General features: G+C 40.6%; 1 protein-coding gene across 2 annotated transcripts in view; it reads left to right on the forward strand.

The window, feature by feature from the left end:
* CRYBG1 (crystallin beta-gamma domain containing 1) overlaps positions 1 to 19,370 on the forward strand; it is a 179,901-nt gene that overhangs the window by 81,293 nt on the left and 79,238 nt on the right. The window contains exon 1 of one of the 2 annotated variants that reach the window (XM_069974796.1): positions 7,281 to 7,543. The exons of the other annotated variant lie outside the window; for it this stretch is intronic. Coding sequence (XP_069830897.1) covers positions 7,541 to 7,543 — 3 coding nt within the window. The 5' untranslated portion in view covers positions 7,281 to 7,540. Of the gene's footprint in view, positions 1 to 7,280; positions 7,544 to 19,370 lie in introns of those variants that run through there. 2 annotated transcript variants of the gene reach the window in all.

Genomic DNA, 19,370 nt, shown 5'->3' on the forward strand with positions numbered 1-19,370 from the left:
GAGTGTATGTCCTAAAGCATAACAAAAGTAAAACAAGCCTAAAATCAAAACATTAAAGGGGGAATACTTAGGCATTTGAACAAAATCCTACAGGCTAAAACAAAAAATGTATCTTAAAATATAGTCAAGATAAGCCTGCGTTATGTGAGTTCTGATACATAGAGTCCAAAAAAGCTATGTAAAAAGGCAGTGTTAAAGTTCAAAAGATTTCTTTCAAATCAACTGGTGTCAAAAAGTTATACATTTTTGTAACTTACTTCTTTTAAAAAATATCAAGTCTTTCAGTACTTATCAGCTGCTGTATGTCCTGCAGGAATTGATGTATTATTTCCAGTCTAACACAGTGCTCTCTGCTGCCCCCTCTGTCCATATCAGAAACTGTCCAGAGCAGCAGTAAACTCCGATAGAAAACTGTTCCTGCTCTCCAGCCTGGAAAGAATACTCAACTTCCTGCCGGACATACAGTAGCTGATAAGTACTGGAACACTTGACATTTTTTCTGGCATCAGTTGATTTAAAAGAAAAAAATTTTGGGTAAACAACCCCTTTAAAGCCTTAGACTGATATTCAGGGGCTGGATGGTAAATCATACAACATCATTTAAAAGGAGAGATAAGAGGGGTGGCAGCCATTTATCCCACACTGAGTGAGACCAAACAGTTCCTATATTGGTAAAGCGCTTAGTTCTTTGCATATAAAGACAATATGCCATTACTTTGAATGTTAGGAATAACCTTTTAAACGTTTCTCTAGTCATATTACTCTTGTATTATTCGGTTTCATGTGTCATGCTTTATGTAGTCTTTTATCCACTATTATGTCACACACATCTTTTTCGCCACAGCATGTAAGACAGGTAAATCTGGACATATAGGTTTAACAATACTCCATACAGTACGTATAATGAAGCATCACCATTGTTAGCCTTCCTTAAACAAAGAAAAATGTTGTTTCTGGCAACACAATGAAAACAAATAATGCTCTAAACACCCTACTACACAAAGTCATTGTCGGCCGTTAAGGCCGATAATCGTTTAGTGTAATAGAAGACAATGATCAGCCGACAGGATGACAGCGACATGCTGCCATCAATCTGCACAATAGAAGCAACGGCAGCAGACTGCCGATATCTCCTATGGGCTGCCCGAACGATCTTGCGATCACCCAGGCAGCTCCACGCCCCCGCCCCTCCCCCCGCGCACTTGCCTGCTCGCTGCCGGCAGTGAGCAGGGAATCACCCCGTATCACTGTCATTTGTAAAAACTTTCGACACGTCATAGAGACATGGCAAAAGTTTTGACTGGTCTGGATCTGAATGTTCAGACCCGATCGGGAAAACGAGCCAGGACAAGACCATGCTGTATGGGCCCTATTACACGGGACGTTTATCGCTTGAAAAATTGTTATATCGTTCGAATTTAAACCATAATGGTTCTGTGTAAGGCCCCGTTCCCACTGAGCAAAAGTAGCGGAATTCCGCGGCGGAATTGTCCGCCGCGGAATGCCGTTAGCCTCCCGCTCATAATGGGAGTCTATGGGAGGCGCGCGCTCCTGCTCTGTACGCGCTGAAGAATGAACATGTTCATTCTTCAGCGCCTAATTGCAGGCAACAATCGAAAAATTGTTCGTATGTCCTTGATCGTTGATTTTGATCTGATCCTAAAATTATTGTTAATCGTTTGCTAATTGTTCGCTGTAATTCCACATTCGTTCGCTTAATGCTGCGTTTACACAGAACGATAATTTGCCCGATCGTACGATTAACGATTTCGAAATAACGATTTGCTTTTGATAACGATCAGCGTTTAGACGGAACGATATATCGTATGGAAAAATCGTATTGCCAACGTTTTGCGATCGCTTAAGCCTATCTCACACATAGGTAAAATCGGTGAAAGACTGTTTACAAGAAACGATCTGCGAATTTTTTGCGAACGACCAACGACGATTTGAGAACATGTTCAAAGATGAAAATGAATGATTTTAATCGCTCGCTATGTTTACACGAAACGATTATCGCTTAAATGCGATCGTTATCGTGCATATTTGAATGATAATTGTTCAGTGTAAACGCAGCATTAGTTCCGCATTTGTTCACTAATCGTTCAGTGTAATTGCACATTGTCCATTGTTTTGCTGGGATCAGATGGAGTAAACGACCATAGTAACGATCGCAATAACGATCGTAGTAACGATTATCGTTCTGTGTAATATGGTGAACGATTTCAGGTTAACGATAAACAATCTTGTTTGCGATTGTTTATCGTTAGTCGTTAAGAATTGCTCCGTGAAATAGGAACCTAAGAGTCTGGCTCATAATGTAAGCCTATGGGGCATGGCTCTTTTTTCTTACTCAGAGCTTGTTCTCCTGATCGGTACAAGTTTGAACACTCAGACCCGGACCGATCAAAACTTTTGACATGTCTCTGTGACATGTCAAAAGTTTTTACAAAGGAAAGGTACACTTTAATGCATGTCATATAATATAAGTTGATTTAGTAAGTTTTACTATCAATAGTTATTGTTGCAAACATCCATTATTACTTATGTTAGTTAACACCCAGAGGGGTACTGTGAGGCTCCTGGACCCTAATGCAAATTCTTCTGTAACCATCTGTTATCATCTGTACCATTTACACTAGTAGTAAGGATTTAAGATGACATCACCCCTATAATAATTTATATAAGGACCTGTTTTGTGTTTTTCAGTATAATTACAATGTCATAAAAAATAAATCAGTCAGCGATGTCCCTAGTCTTTAAAAGAAAAAAAATGTAAGAAACTAGTAGCAGAAAATTATCCATATCTGTAATTTACTTCTGCTATTGTACGCTGATGTACATCCTCCAGAACAGTGGTTCACAACCGGGGTGCCGTGAGAACCAACCAGAAGTGCTGTGGCATTCTGGCGGACAAAGTGACATGATCCCTTTAAGCCTCCCTAGAAGTTGTGGCCACGCAGCTTCTAGGCATGCCCCACTAACTTTAATGTTCAGCCCACTCACCCTTCACTGCAATGCAGATCCGAACAGCAAACAGAATGGAGGAACAGTAGCGGTGAGCACTTCAGGCTGGCAGCCTATGAGATGCTGAGACTTTGTCCCCATTCTAGAAGCTGCGATGATATGCCCGGATTAGGTGAATATTATGTTTTGTTTGAGACGCAGCAGGGGGCAATATTACTATATGGGGGTGTACATCAGGGGGCATTATTACTATATGGGGAACAGCAGCGGACATGATTACTATATGTGGGTGCATAAAAAGGGGCGTTGAACTATCTGAGGGATGGTGCACAGCAGGGGGCATAATTACTATATTTGGGTAGGGGTTGCACAGCAGGTTGCAATATTACATATATTATATGTAGGCTACAGCAGGAGGCATTATAACTAAATGGGGGGCACCACAGGGGGGCATTATTACTAAATGGGGGCACAGCAGGAGACATTATTACTATATGGGAGCACAGCAGGAGGCATTATAACTATATGGGGGCACAGCAGGGGGCATTGTTACTATATGGGGGCACAGCAGGGGGCATTATTGCTTTATGGGGCACAGCAGGGGGCATTATTACTATATGGGGGCACAGCAGGGGGCATTATTACTATATGAGGGCACAGCAGTGCGCATTATTACTATATGGGGGCACAGCAGGGGGCATTATTACATTATGGAGGGCACAGCAGTGCGCATTATTACTATATGGGGGCACAGCAGGGGGCATTATTACATTATGGAGGGCACAGAAGGGAGCATTATAACTAAATAGGGGCACAGCAGGGGGCATTATTACTATATGGAGGCACAGCAGGGGACAATATTATAATATGGTAGTGAAGAAAAGGGAAAATGAATGACTCAGATCAAAGAACATGTCACCTGTGACTCACTGACTGACAGTGTTTTAAGTTACATAGCAAACAAATATATAGGTATTGCGCTATGAATCTTTTCAGCCATTTTTATTTTATTTTGTATAACATTATTTGTTAGGGGTGCGCTGAGGTAGAAAAGGCAGGGAAACACTGATCTAGTCATGCATCTTTCTAAAATTACACAGCACTCTCTGCTGCCATCTCTGTCCATGTCAGGAACTGTTCAGAGCAGGAGAGGTTTACTATGGGGATTTTCTTCTGTTCTGGACAGTTCCTGTCACAGACAGAGGTGGCAGCAGAGAGCACTGTGTCAGACCGGAAAGAACAACATGACTTTCTGTGAGGCATATAGCAGATGACAAGTACTGGAAGGCTATATAGAGTCATTCAAAAATCTCCTGGCACCAGATTTTTTCTCCAGAGTACCCCTTTCACACACTCCCCAGTACTATCCAACAAAATTGCAGCAGCACAATATCGTTTTAACATAGCTTACTGTGCCTCTTAGAATAGGCCGGCGGCCGGAAGTAAGCTGCCATGCATATACTGTATGATTCACCACTCACTTTGCAATACAGTAGTGAATTGTATGTCTGTTAAACCAGTAGCTCATGCATTCGGGCTGATGAATATGTAGTGAGTGACAGTATACAGTACTGTATGTAGCAATACTCACCTTGCTGTGCTGTACAATTACCTGGCCAGGGCAGGAGCATGAGTAGCCATCCCAAGCTTTATCCTCTTGTCTAGCATTCTTGGAACAGTAGTATATACACCAGGCACTTTGCAAAATATGATGTTAAAAATAAATAAAAATTATGGGGCCAGTTCACATGGAGTAAAATAGGCAGAAATAGTATCACACTGAAGCAGACAGGATTCCGTGGCGGAGAGTTCCACCGTCGAATCCCACCTGCCTCAGTGTGATACTGTTTCTCTATGGGAGGGCTTGTGCGCCACTGCTTACGTCACTCTCCACTCAAAGAATTGACATGTCAATTCTTTGAGTGCACAGTGTATGAACTGGCCCTTACATAGAAAGATAATCATGCGTAAAATCCCTATATCGTTTGAATTCAAGCGATGATCTTTCCGTGTATATTTAGGCAACAATCAAAGGACTAACGAAACTTTGTGTTGTTCATCACCTCTTTTGAGCTGTCCATACAATCGTCGTCAATCATTTGTTTATTGTTCACAAATCTTTCGATTTGTATACATTGTTTGTTTGTTTGCTGGGAACAGGAGAAGTGTGGAGTATATGAACGATCGTAAAAACATCAACCACCGTTCCGTGTATTATAGTGAGCCATTTCAGGTTGTTTGCAAAAGCGTTGTTTGCGATTGTTTATCGTTATTTGGAGAAAACAAAAAAATGGCTTTGTCTAATAGGACCCTAAGGTGAAGCAGTGTCTAACACAAGTGCTCGGTAGATTCCAGCGCAACGTTAAACAGACCCACAGAGTCCCATTTACTCGACTGAGGCCAAAAGTATTTCATTTTCGCCTGTCTTTAGGATGTTTGCCAGATGGAATAGTGTAGACTAAGGCTATGTTCACACTACATAAGTTCCGTAGTAATCACGACCGTTGTAACAACGGCCATGATTTCTACAGTACTTACGTAGTGCTGCCTTCGGAGGAATCCCGGCTGGAGTGTATACACATAGTATACACTCCGTCCGGGATCCATAGCGGCGGTGTGAGAAACTGACATGTCAGTTTACTATGGCCGCTATTTATTGAATAGCGGCCACAGAAAACCCTGTCAGTTCACACAATGGAGCGTGTCGCTCTGGCCGCATGCTCCATTGTGAGCAGCGGGGAATTCGGATGCGGGCGAGCACGGATGAGACCGGCCGTTCCGATGATCGTAACTTGCTTTTTTTTTAATGATTGGATGGTTGCCGATTGCAACCCATACAATGTGTACACCGTACAATTTACTGACATGATTTTTAAGTCATTTATTACGAAAAACCTGGGTACGGTTGGGTTCTCCCTACATTTTTTTCATCCGTTTTTGCAAAAAAAAAAAACAGATGGAAAAACGTTTTGATCCATTTTTCCCTTGACTTCCATTATAAAAAGAGGATCAAAACACATCCGTTTTTATTTACATACACAACATGCGTTTTGATCCTTTTTTATAATGGAAGCCAATGGAAAAACTGATCAAAATGGATTGCAAAAATGCAGTGTGAACCCAGCCTAGAGCTGAACATCTCTAGGCACTATGGGAAAACTGGGGCCCATTCAATTTCTGGACCAAAAGGTCAAGGAAAGGAACTTTCTGATGTTCATTAAAGGGATTATCCAGCGAAAATCTTTTTTTTTTTTTTTCAAATCATCTGGTTTCAGAAAGTTACATAGATTTGTAATTTAGTTCAAATATCTCAAGTCTTCCCATACTTATCAGCTGCTGTATGTCCTGTAGGAAATGTTATTTTTAGAGATGAGCGAATACTGTTCGATCGAATAGATATTCGATCAAATAGTAAGGTATTTGATCTATCGAATATTATCGAATAGTTCACCGAGTATTCAAAAAATATTCGATAAGTGTTCAAATCCCCCAGCTTCCGGTTTTTACCTCCAAGTGGTCAAATGGATGTTTTTCAATAATCGAATACTTGTTCTCATAGACTTTAATGGGATCGAATATGCGATTGAATATTCGTACGAATATCGATTATTTCACTATTCGCTCATCACTAGTTATTTTCTTTCCAGTCTGACAAAGTGCTCTCTGCTGACACCTCTGACCGAGACAGGAACTGTGCAGAGCAGCAGCAAATTCCATAGAAAGCCTCTCCTGCTCTGGACAGTTCCTGTCTCGGCCAGAGATGTCAGCAGAGAGCGCAGTGTCAGACTGAAAAGAAAACAACATTTCCTGTAGGACATCCAGCAGCCCATAAGTATAAGAGTTGAGATTTTTAAATAGAACTAAATTACAAATCTATATAACTTTCTGAGACCAGTTGATTTGAAGAAATAAAAAAAAAAAAAAAAAAAAAAGATTTTCGCTGGATAACCCCTTTAAATGACTTCCCCATATGAATTAGTACCAGATCATTAAGGCATTAAGGCTGGTTTAGGTAACCGCACCATCTGCGTGTAAGGTGATCACTGGCATGAGGCGCTGTATGAAGTGACTTAATAACTGACAACAGAGTTTCACTTTTTCTGTTAATGAAGTCATGGATTCTTTTTTTCTTAACAATGAACACAACCTAGTAATTAAGTAAGACACATTCAGCATCTTCTGCCAAGTGACGATTCTGTACTTGTCCTAGAAGCTTTGTCAGGAAGTTTATTGGCACACCCACCCTGGAACACACCTAGTTAACCCTTGCCAGCCATCAAAACAAAGGTGTACAATCATAGGTAACTTGAAAACTGGAAGCCAGCACTCAGCTGTGTCATCTGATCCATCTGCATGCTAAAGTAGGCTTTGTGTATCACACAAGATAATTCATCTGTCGGCGCCGATAATCAAAGGACAGGAAAGAGAAGATTTTACATTTGGAAAAAGTCCCAGAGAAGTCGACGTGATTGTGTCTCGCATACATTAACACAGTTGAGGGTGATCTGCAGAGTTCTTCTTTTTTTGATGTCTACTCTACTCTAAAACCAAAGGCTGGATTCCTCAATTTGCCATGGTAAGTGGAAAAAAACATCGTATTATTGACTTTATTTTCTTTTTTTTTTTGAATAATACAAATACTCTGAAGTCGGGAACATAGAAAATCCTTGTGCTTTTTGAGCTTGAGGTCTTGTCGATGTACTGTATGCGGTTAGACAGATACTTCTTTGTGTCCTGTGAAGCTTGTCCGACCAGTATCTGTTTGTCTTACCATAGAGTGTTATTTAGGACAAAAATGTGAAATGTACTCTCTATGGAAACCTATCCCATCACATTAAAACACTAGTAGACTTCAATGATACCATTGGAAAAGTTTATATATTTTAATTATTTATACAGTACTGGCATATTCTGCAGAGAGAGATTGTAATAAGTCACTGTTCTCATTGGGGCTCAAAATTTAAATTCAAAATATTTAATTATTCCATGTTTTTGGCAGATTTGGGGTTATTTAAAGGAAACCCATGCATATGTTGCCCTTGGTTGGATTTGAAGTCTCAGTACTAACCCCAGTACCCCATGCAGGTTCAAAAATATAGTATGTATAGGTAACTGTGTTATTCCCACTTGTTAAAACAAAGAATAATAATAGAGTACATATCCTACACCCAACAAACTACCGCCCTTTGTTTTACTGCTTTTTTGTATACGATACACCCTACACATACATGAAGAGTTTATCTACTTGCTAAAATTCACTAGTTGCACTGATTTTCTTATATATCTAAAGGATCCTTCATGACCTCATGTAATTTTATCATGACATCATACAGGAAATACAGAAGATAATGTTGCTCTATCAGGACAGCAGTTGGGTCATGGCAGTGCCAAATCCATAGTTGGCTTTGATCTAACTAGTATCAGAAGAGGATACAGAACTAATTAGGTCAACTACATAAAACTGGTGATTTTATAATTTATCAGATTAGTGTAGATATTTTTTTTATTTTCTTCTTCATTAGACGAACATAATAATTGAAGGAAAAAATGGACTTATAGATAAGTTTTTCTGTCAATGAAGGTGTCAGATAAACTTAGGAGATGTGGGAGAGGAAAATCAATTTTATGCAAAACTGGTCTAGATAAGGGCTGATTTTTTGGGAGAGCTTTCACTGTCTTTATTTTAAAATTTTTGCTAGTTACCTAGGGAAGTAAGTTTACACTGCTGTAAGAGACATGACCTTATAGCTATTACACGGAGCGATTTTTAACAATTAACGACTAACGATAAACGATCGCAAACGAGATTGTTTATCGTTAACCTGAAATCGTTCATCATTATTACACAAAATCATGGTTTTTAGATACGATCGTTACTATGATCGTTATTGCGATCGTTACTATGATCGTTTATTCCTTCTGATCCCAGCAAAACAATAAACACTTGCGGAACTACAGCGAATTACAGCGAACGATTAACGATAATTTTAAGTTCAGATCTAAATCAACGATCAACGAAATATGAACAATTTTTCGATTGTTGCCTGCAATTACCCAGAATGATTATCATTTAAATTAGAATGATATAACAATTTTTTCACACGATAATCGTCCCATGTAGTAGGGCCCTTAGTAATCACTGCCAAGTTCCCACAATGCACTTTGTATTTACAATCTGCATATGAATGGCAAAGAAAATGTCAATGGGTACTAGTGTAAAAAAAAAAAAAAAAAGTAATCCTGCCATCTCTTCCATACATACAAATGGTAAATATGTGTACATTGTAAGCATATTCCCTCCCCCCTTAGGGTAGGTTCACATAGTGTGTTTTTCAAATTTAGCTGCAGAAGTGTGGAGCATACCCTTAGGCCTTATTCACGTTTCATAAATTTGTCCATAATTGCGGATCCACAATTACTATCAAATTTAGGGCCCATTGATTTCTATTGGGCTATTATTCACACTATCTGTAGTTTTACTGATCCGCAATTCGTTCCGAAAAAAAATATGACAGGTTCTAGTGTGGTCCCTAATTGCAGAACAATTAGCCAATAGAAGTCTATGGAATCCACATCTTTTGAGGACCTTATCAAAAACATCTGCAAAAAATACGGAATTTTACCTATAAACTTTGGGGATCAGCAGAAAAAACTGATACTGATTACTGACTACGGACAATTGTAGACATAATATACAGTCCTGAAAAGTCACTGAACGTGTGAATGAAGCCTTAAAGGGAACCTGTCACCCCCCGTGCCGGGGTGACAGGCTCCTGACCCCCCGTTAGAGCCCCCTATACTGACCTAATCCCGCCGGGTCCCCCTTCTGGATCCGGTCGGGTGACGGAGATATCAGCCGCTGCAGCCCGGCGCACGCGCTGAGAGATGAGTCCAACACCCATAGAGAATGACGGAGCGCTGGACTCTCCTGTCATTCTCTATGGGTGTTGGACTCATCTCTCAGCGCTCGCGCCAGGCTGCAGCGGCTGAGATCTCCGTCACCCGACCGGATCCAGAAGCGGGACCCGGCGGGATTAGGTGAGTATAGGGGGCTCTAACGGGGGTTCGGGAGCCTGTCACCCCGGCACGGGGGGTCACAGGTTCCCTTTAAGGTTCTATTACACTGAATGATTATCAGCCTTACTTGGCCGATTACCGACCACTCAGGCAGATAATCGTTTAGTGTAATAGAACAAGTTGAAAGGCAACGATCAGCCAACGTGTCCAATGTCAACTAATTGTGGTCTTTAACATGTTCAATGATCACAATGTGTGCAGCAATGATCTGCTACATGCACAACAGGAGCGCCAACTTCAATGGGCTGCCCGAACGATCTAAGGATTGTTTGGGTGGCTCTTCCCCCTGCTCACTCTCTGTGTGTGTAATACCACAGGCAGCTGAGCTGACACGTTAGTTCTCGCTTCCCCTGGAACATAGGGCAGTGTAATACAGGTTTTAGATTTCTGGAAGTATTTTCCCACTTATTTCTATATATTTTCCCACAGTTCTGGATGTAGACTAGTCCTGTTCAGTGGAGCTAGTCCTCAGTAGAGTATGTTCAAGTTGTGCTTATCTCTAGTCCTCAGCTACCAAATGCATTGTCTGCATGGAATACACAAATAATGAGTAACATGTAACTTATCAATACATACAGTTGGACATTTGTGTGTTGCCTATAAGGAGAGAAGTAAGCCACACTCAGACTGCTCCAGGGCCTGATTAGAACAATCGGGTCTAGTGGAGAAAACAAATCCAACACGCCTTGCTCCTCTCTCCACTGACATTATCTATCTGTGCTTTCATAATGTAGAAATCTGCTTTTATTCTATGGTACAAAGAGGCTTTCTGAAGCTCCTAAAGTGCAGCAAGCTGTAACACCTCCCTACTCTCCCCTCCCATATATCACCCTGCTTGGGACTCAACAACAAACAGCTATTTGATGTGTTCAATGTTTTGTCCAAAGAAAAAGACAAAGTTGGTGCTCGATCCAACTTTTGTTTCAACTTTCTCTGTTGATAACCTTTGAACCACAAGAGATATTGCAAATCTGATTGTGGCCATTGATTTCTGAGACAAATCTGTCATTCTTTGACATGCTACATAACCACCTTCCCATTGGAAGAGCTTGTACTTGATACAATATTGCAGCTTTCAAGGTGGCGGCCATGTTCTGGATATACCCATTACTTACTCGGGTATTCAGATATGTCATCTTTACCTTTCATCTCTAAAAAAAAAGGGATGTCCTGAGACTTTTGACTCTGTATGTGGGTGCCTTCACACGTACCGTAGCGATTCGTATTTATCGCTGCAAATTTCTCGCACATAAATCCACAGTGAAACTGATTGCTATAAAGTCAATGTATGTATATTCTCGCTGCCTGTTTGGTGCGATTTTTACATGCGAGTTTTGATTTTTACAGGAGAGTTTAACACCACAAAAAACACAGCTACTTTTGTGCGAGTTTCGTGCGAGTTTCATGCGAGTTTTGAACGATAAATATGCAGTGATACGGTATGTGTGAAGGCACCCTATTGCATTATTTAAAGATTCACATTATGCTCCTTAGCATATTTCTGACTCTCTTCTTTCCACATTAAGGCTATGTTCACACAACGTATATTTTCGTAAAACCACCAGCCGTGATTATTACGAAGATATACATTACTTTGCCGTCTATGGGATCCGGCCGAAGCGTATACACATAGTATAAGCTCCAGCCGGGATCCCTAGCAGCGCCGCAAACAACTGACATGTCAGTTTTGTGTGGCCGCTATTCAGTGAATAGCGGCCGCAGAAAACCCTGTCAGTGCACACTGTGGAGCGAGCGGCTCCGGCCACATGCCCCATAGTGTGCAGTGGGGAGTTCTGATGCGGGCGTGCACTGATGCGCCCAGATCAGAACTCTACAGTGCTAAAGATCATCCGGCTGGTACTGCAGTACTGGCCGGGATGATCTTTTAAGAGACCGGCCTGGTCACGGAACGACCCGTCTCATGTGAGGTCTTAACATAGCCTAAATATAGATGTTCTGTAAGGCTACAGAATTGGCAATACAGGCATTTAGCCTGACAATCAACAGCAGAATAAGTGATATTTACCCTCCACAGATGAACAGACTTTGGCTTGTGCTTCCACATCTGTATTTGGAATACATTGTGAGTCCCGCCCGCAGACTCCGCGCCGAATCCAGCCTGCTATCTTTTTCAATGGGAGGCCTTGCGCGCCTCTCCACTCAAAGAATCAACAGGTCAATTGCCGATTCTGTAGTGTGAACGGGCCCTCATGGGTAGAGGCATACTACAAAAAAGTATTTCATGCTGAATGTGGGGATGTCAGCTTGCATACAGTCATTCACTACAGCCAAAGCACCCAATGAATTTGCTTGCTATGGATCTGTAATGAAGAAACCTACAGAACTGTACCTCCATGTGCTTATACTTTATAAAGAAACACACATATTTTATGTAACTAACACTGGGCATTCTTTATTTTATGCCACATAATGGAATAATGCCACATGGTTTGTGGATATGGTATTTCCAGGTGCATTAGAAAAATATAAGGAGGAAATAGTAACGTCTTCAAAGGGGTTATCCAGCGAAAATCTTTTTCTTTCAAATCAACTGGTGTCAGAAAGTTATATAGATTTGTAATTTACTTCTCTTTAGAGATTTCAAGCCTTCCCGTACTTATCAGCTACTAAATGTACTGTACAAAATGTTGTTTTATTTTCAGCCTGACACAGTGCTCTCTGCTCACATCTCTGGCCGAGACATGTCAGCAGAGAGCAGTGTGACAGACTGAAAATAAAACAACATTCCCTGCATGACATACAGCAGCTAATAAGTATGGGAATACTTGACATTTTTTAATAGAAGTAAATACAACTCTATATAGCTTTCTAATATCGGTTGATTTTAAAGGACAAGATTTTCGCTGGACAACCCCTTTAATAATTCTTATAGTGTTCTGAAAGGTGGTGTAATGTCATCCAGAATGTTTTTTACATTTCTGGCTGAAAGATTTATAGCTTCTCAGGGCACATACACTGTATTTAAGTTATTCGTACTGAGTTGAGGAATTCAAGTTATTTGTAACTAATGGGCTGAAAACAATTATCCCCTTTTTTCAGCTATTTTGAAAATCCAAACGGTACAGTATGTCAGTTATCATAAATAAAACTGGGGATTCACACGCAGCTATTTTATCATACTAACAAGAAACCGTCATAAATTCCATTAGTAGAACCTGTTCAAACCACGGGAAGCATGAAAAGGGGACAGGCTCTCTTAAAGGGGTTATCCATTGTTCGAAAAACATGGCCACTTTCTTGCAGAGACAACACGACTCCTCTCTCCATTTCGGGTATGGTTTGCAATTAAGCTCCATTCACTTCAATGGAGTTGCAAAACCTGTACCCAAACTGGAGGCAAGAGTTGCGCTGTCTCTAAATAGAAGTGGCCATGTTTTTCTAACACTGGTTAACCCCTTTAATAAAACAATGTATGATTCACTCTGAAACAGTACTGTATCTCGCAGGGATCCTAATTCAGGCACCATCTTGTAATTGGGCTCTGAGTCATCAGACACTGATGCTCCAATCACCTGCTATTGGGCTGCCTAATGTACCTGAGCCCTTCCCTTGGCTATCGCTATCAGATCAGTGTGAATAGAGAAGTAGTGTGCATGCTCAACCACTTCTCTATTTGCATGGGGTGGAGGATGCTTACAAAGGATCCCTGTTCTGGAGATCAGTGGAGGCCCCAGTGGTTAGACACCCATTCCTTAGTTATCACTTATCCTGTGGATGAGGTCTAATGTTATACCTTCTTTAAGAGGACAACCGATTTTTTTATTTTTTATGTGCTCTAGGAAATCTATCGACCATTAAAGGGGTACTCCAGAGGAAAAAAAATTTTTTTCAGATCAGCTGGTGTCCTAAAGTTATACAGATTCGTAAACTTCTATTTAAAACCTAAAGCCTTTCAGAAGTAAATGGATGGGAAATAATTTCTTACTGTAAAAATGCTCGATGAACCCCCCGTTCCCCATTGCCTTGCACCTGTGTATTATGTTTACAAATCAGGCAGGCAAAAATGGAGTAGTTGCTTATATAGTATCCAATAGGTATGGCTGGTTTCTTAATAGATTGGCAGTAGAGCTGAGCGAACCTTCATCAGAACCTGAACTTGCAGCATTTGAGTGGCTGAAAAAGTCAGATACAGCTCTAAGGCTACATGGAAAATATAGATACACCCTATGGCTGGGTTCACACACAGTATATTTCAGGCAGTATTTGGTCCTCATAGCAACCAAAACCAAGAGTGGATTGAAAACACAGAAAGGATCTGTTCACACAATGTTGAAATTGAGTGGATGGCCGCCATATAACGGTAAATAACTGCCATTATTTCAATACAACGGCCGTTGTTTTAAAATAACAGCAAATATTTGTCATTAAATGACGGCCATCCACTCAATTACAATTATGTGGACATAGCCTTTCTGTGTTTTCAATCCACTCCTGGTTTTGGTTGCTATGAGGACCTGACATGAGGACCAAATACTGCCTGAAATATACTGTGTGTGAACCCAGCCTATGGCTGCGTTCACACTACGTATATTTCAGTCAGTATATGTATATTTCCGTCAATATGTGTATATTTCAGTCAGTATTGTGGTCCTCATATTGCAACCAAAACCAGGAGTGGATTAAAAACACAGAAAGGATCTGTTCACACAATGTTGAAATTGAGTGGATGGCCGCCATTTAATGGCAAATATTTGCTGTTATTTTAAAACAACGGCTGTTATATTGAAATAATGGCCGTTATTTACTGTTATATGGCGGCCATCCACTCAATTTTAACATTGTGTGAACAGATCCTTTCTGTGTTTTTAATCCACTCCTGGTTTTGGTTGCAATACTGACTGAAATATACGTAGTGTGAACGCAGCCTAAGGCTGGGTTCACACGCTGTAACTGTGCGGCTGTATTTTTTATGCGGCTGTAAATGTGCGGGTGAAACTACTGCCGTGGGAAAAAATAGACATGCGGCTCAAAACATACGGTCATTTACTTGGAAATCTGGTTCAACTAAAAATAACAAATAAAATGTTAAGAAAGTGATGCAAACACCTCTGGATGCATCTGGGAAAGCAGGGAACACAGTTTACATGAATTGCTATTACCGGGGTTTGCGATCCTCTGCACTAATGCCGATGTCTCTCATGGTTAATATATTGAATTAATAAAACACATTTTCTTTGTAATAAAGTCCCTTTTATTGTTCAATAATTAAATGTAAACGATTCCATCATTTTGCAATTAAATATACTGTTAAAATAAATATATATATAAATAAATGTATATTTATATATATATTTATTTTTTGACAGTATATTTAATTGCACAATGATGGATTCGTTAGAATTAAATTATTGACCAACGAAACTGAATTTATTTAAACGAAAATGTGTTTTCTTAATTAAATATTAATTAGTACAGGAAACTCCATAAGCCGGTAATTCATATGCCGGCAATAGAGCTTTCTGTACTAATCATCACTTTACTTTAATGAAAACATCAAATGTTTCTTCTAATTATGTTATCACAATAGCATTATTAGAAGAAACATTTAGAATTATATGTGCGCTCAGCTGATTGGCTGTTCGGCTGAGCGCACATATAATAAGCCGGTCCGCAGTACAGTGACTTCATTGTGCTGCGGACCAGCGAAGAGACAACATCAGGGTGAGTATAGAGCTCTCCCCACCCCCTCCCCGGCACTGCACCCCTCCCTGCAAGAAGGAAGGTCACTTAACCTCTTCCTTGCTGGGATGGGTGCAGTCTGACATCAGTCTGGCCCCCAGGGGGTTAAGGGGGATGCAATACATCCTCCCTTAACCCCTTGGGGGCCAGACTGTAAGCAGCGATCTGTAAAGATGCTGCATACTGTAAGGAGCACAACACCGCTCACAATGATGGGTGTTGTGCTCCTGTTTGTGTGTTTTTTGTGTGTTTCTCCCTTTTTGTTTTTCAGATATCGGTATCCTGTGGATTACGTCGGATTCCGTGGACTACGTCGATGACCAGCGTTTTTTTACTGTTTTTTTTAATAAAATGGTCAATGAGGGGTGTGGGGGTGTTTTTATTTGAATAAAAAAATTTGTAAACTTGTGTCTTGTCTTTATTTCTTTACTTTATAGACTTAGTAGTGGAAGCCGTCTAATAGACAGAATCCATTACTAAGTCGGGGCCTAGTGTTAGCCGGTATAAAATGGCTAACACTAACCCCCTATTATTACCCCAGTACCCAATGCCACCAGGGGTACTGGGAAGAGCCGGGTGCCAGTGGTCCCGGAGCGTCAAAATTGGCGCTCCTGGATCGGGCGGCAGCAGGCTGGTAAGATTTAGGCTGGGGAGGGCCTAAACCAATGGCTCTTCCCACCCTGGTGTTACCAGGCTGCTGTCGTTTGGTTTTTAACCCGGCTGGTTATAAAAATAGGGGGGACCCTATGCGTTTTTTTTTTTAAATAAATAAATAATTTTAAAAAAACGCATAGGGTCCCCCCTATTTTTATAACCAGCCGGGTTAAAAACCAAACGACAGCAGCCTGGTAACACCAGGGTGGGAAGAGCCATTGGTTTAGGCCCTCCCCAGCCTAAATCTTACCAGCCTGCTGCCGCCCGGTCCAGGAGCGCCAATTTTGACGCTCCGGGACCACTGGCACCCGGCTCTTCCCAGTACCCCTGGTGGCATTGGGTACTGGGGTAATAATAGGGGGTTAGTGTTAGCCATTTTATACCGGCTAACACTAGGCCCCAACTTAGTAATGGATTCCGTCTATTAGACGGCTTCCACTACTAAGTCTATAAAGTAAAGAAATAAAGACAACACACAAGTTTACAAATTTTTTTATTCAAATAAAAACACCCCCACACCCCTCATTGACCATTTTATTAAAAAAAACAGTAAAAAAACGCTGGTCATCGACGTAGTCCATGGAATCCGACGTAATCCCCAGGATACCGATATCTGAAAAACAAAAAGGGAGAAACACACAAAAAACACACAAACAGGAGCACAACACCCATCATTGTGAGCGGTGTTGTGCTCCTTACAGTATGCAGCATCTTTACAGATCGCTGCTTACAGTCTGGCCCCCAAGGGGTTAAGGGAGGATGTATTGCATCCCCCTTAACCCCCTGGGGGCCAGACTGATGTCAGACTGCACCCATCCCAGCAAGGAAGGGGTTAAGTGACCCTCCTTCCTTGCTGGGAGGGGTGCAGTGCCGGGGAGTGGGTGGGGAGAGCTCTATACTCACCCTGATGTTGTCTCTTCGCTGGTCCGCAGCACAATGAAGTCACTGTACTGCGGACCGGCTCATTATATGTGCGCTCAGCCGATCAGCCAATCAGCTGAGCGCACATATAATTCTAAATGTTTCTTCTAATAATGTTATTGTCATAACATAATTAGAAGAAACATTTGATGTTTTCATTAAAGTAAAGTGATGATTAGTACAGAATGCTCTATTGCCGGCATATGAATTAACGGCTTATAGAGCTTCCTGTACTAATTAATATTTAATTAAGAAAACACATTTTCGTTGAAATAAATTCAGTTTCGTTGGTCAATAATTTATTTCTAACGAATCCATCATTGTGCAATTAAATATACTGTCAAAAAATAAATATATAGATAAATATACATTTATTTATATATATATTTTTTTTAACAGTATATTTAATTGCAAAATGATGGATTCGTTAGAAATAAATTATTGATCAACGAAAGTGTCTTAAATACAAAGAAAATGTGTTTGATTAATTTAATATATTAACTATTAGAGGCATCGGCATTCGGCATCATTGCCGGCTATTTTTGAAGTACTCCGTACGGACCGCCTGTCAATCCACGGCCGCATATTCAGCCGCAAACAATGGTCTTGTTCATTTTTTACGGGTCCGTTTACGATAGGGCCGTAGATTCATACATAGTGTGCACTGTGCAGCCACATATCCTATACTTCCAAGCATACACACGAACCACCAAAAATACCGCCGCACAATTACAGCCGCAAATACAGCCGCACTCTTACAACGTGTGAACCGAGCCCCCGGCTATATCCATGTCTTCCAGGACTCCTAAGGGCTGCATCCACCTTCTGCAGCCACTAGTTATCAAATGCTGCACACTCAGGTTCTGATGAACTCGAGCGTCTTCAAGGTTTTCTCATCTATAATTGGCAGGCTAATAGCTTTACCAGAATCTTGGCCTAATAATCAAGATGTTTTTTATCTTTTTGAAATATGGGCCACAATCAAGAATCGTCATGGAAAGATGCTTTTACTATCCCTATCTTATTTAGGGACATACATCTGAGGTCATATGGATTACACTTGGCCTTGATAGAATAAATATACTAAGAAGGCAAATATTTGACTTTCTTGTAAGTTGGCAGACCCACCTGATGATTGGTATTTTGCATTATTAATGCACTTGTTTCTATTATCAACATGTCCTATGTCGAATGGTATTCTGTTGTTCGGGATCACATGGTTGGTGGTTTAGAGCACAGGAAGCACAGTTCTCTCAGCTTGTGTTGACATTACAGAGACACACCTGTGTTGGAGAAGCTATCCAGTATATCTCCAGAGGGAGCGTTATTGAGGAATGAGGAGGAGGGCACCTCTGGAATGTGCCTGAGGCCGGGTAACACCTCCCTTTCTTAATCCTCCACGCTAGACTTATTTTTCCATTAAGTCTTTGCCAATCAGCCTCCTATATATACTTATATACAGACATGTTTATTGGCCGTTTGGCTGTAGAAATCTAGATGTATAACTTTGCATAGAACAACACAAAGTTCTTTCATGTTTGAGTCTGTCTCCCATTTTACAGATAGTATAATTATTGCTCAAGACAAAGTGATTCACACAGGCCCATGAAATACATACAATAAAGCTGTTTACAGTTTAGTTCATATATATTTTCCAGTCTTTCTGGTACTTTAGACAGCAAGAATAGAATAGTCTGCGGTACAATCTTCCTGTCAATTATTAATTTATGGGGTCAGTCAGGATTCATCAGTAAACATTAGAAAATTGATTCAGCATATGCTGCATTTACACAAAGCGATAATTCGCCCAATCGATCGTTTAACGATTTTGAAGCAACAATTTGGTTTTTATAACGATCAGCGTTTAGACGAATAAATCGTTAGAAAAATCGTTATTGAGATTGTTTTTAAGATCGCTTAAGCCCATCTCGCACATAGGGTGAATCTTTGAAAGATTGTTTACACGATTTTTAGCAAACAATGAACGACGATTTGTGAACATGTTGAAAGATCAAAATGAATGATTTTTCGCTCATCGCTTGATCATTTGC

The sequence above is a fragment of the Dendropsophus ebraccatus genome, chromosome 6 (genome assembly GCF_027789765.1).
Source record: "Dendropsophus ebraccatus isolate aDenEbr1 chromosome 6, aDenEbr1.pat, whole genome shotgun sequence".
Taxonomy (NCBI): Eukaryota; Metazoa; Chordata; class Amphibia; order Anura; family Hylidae; genus Dendropsophus; species Dendropsophus ebraccatus.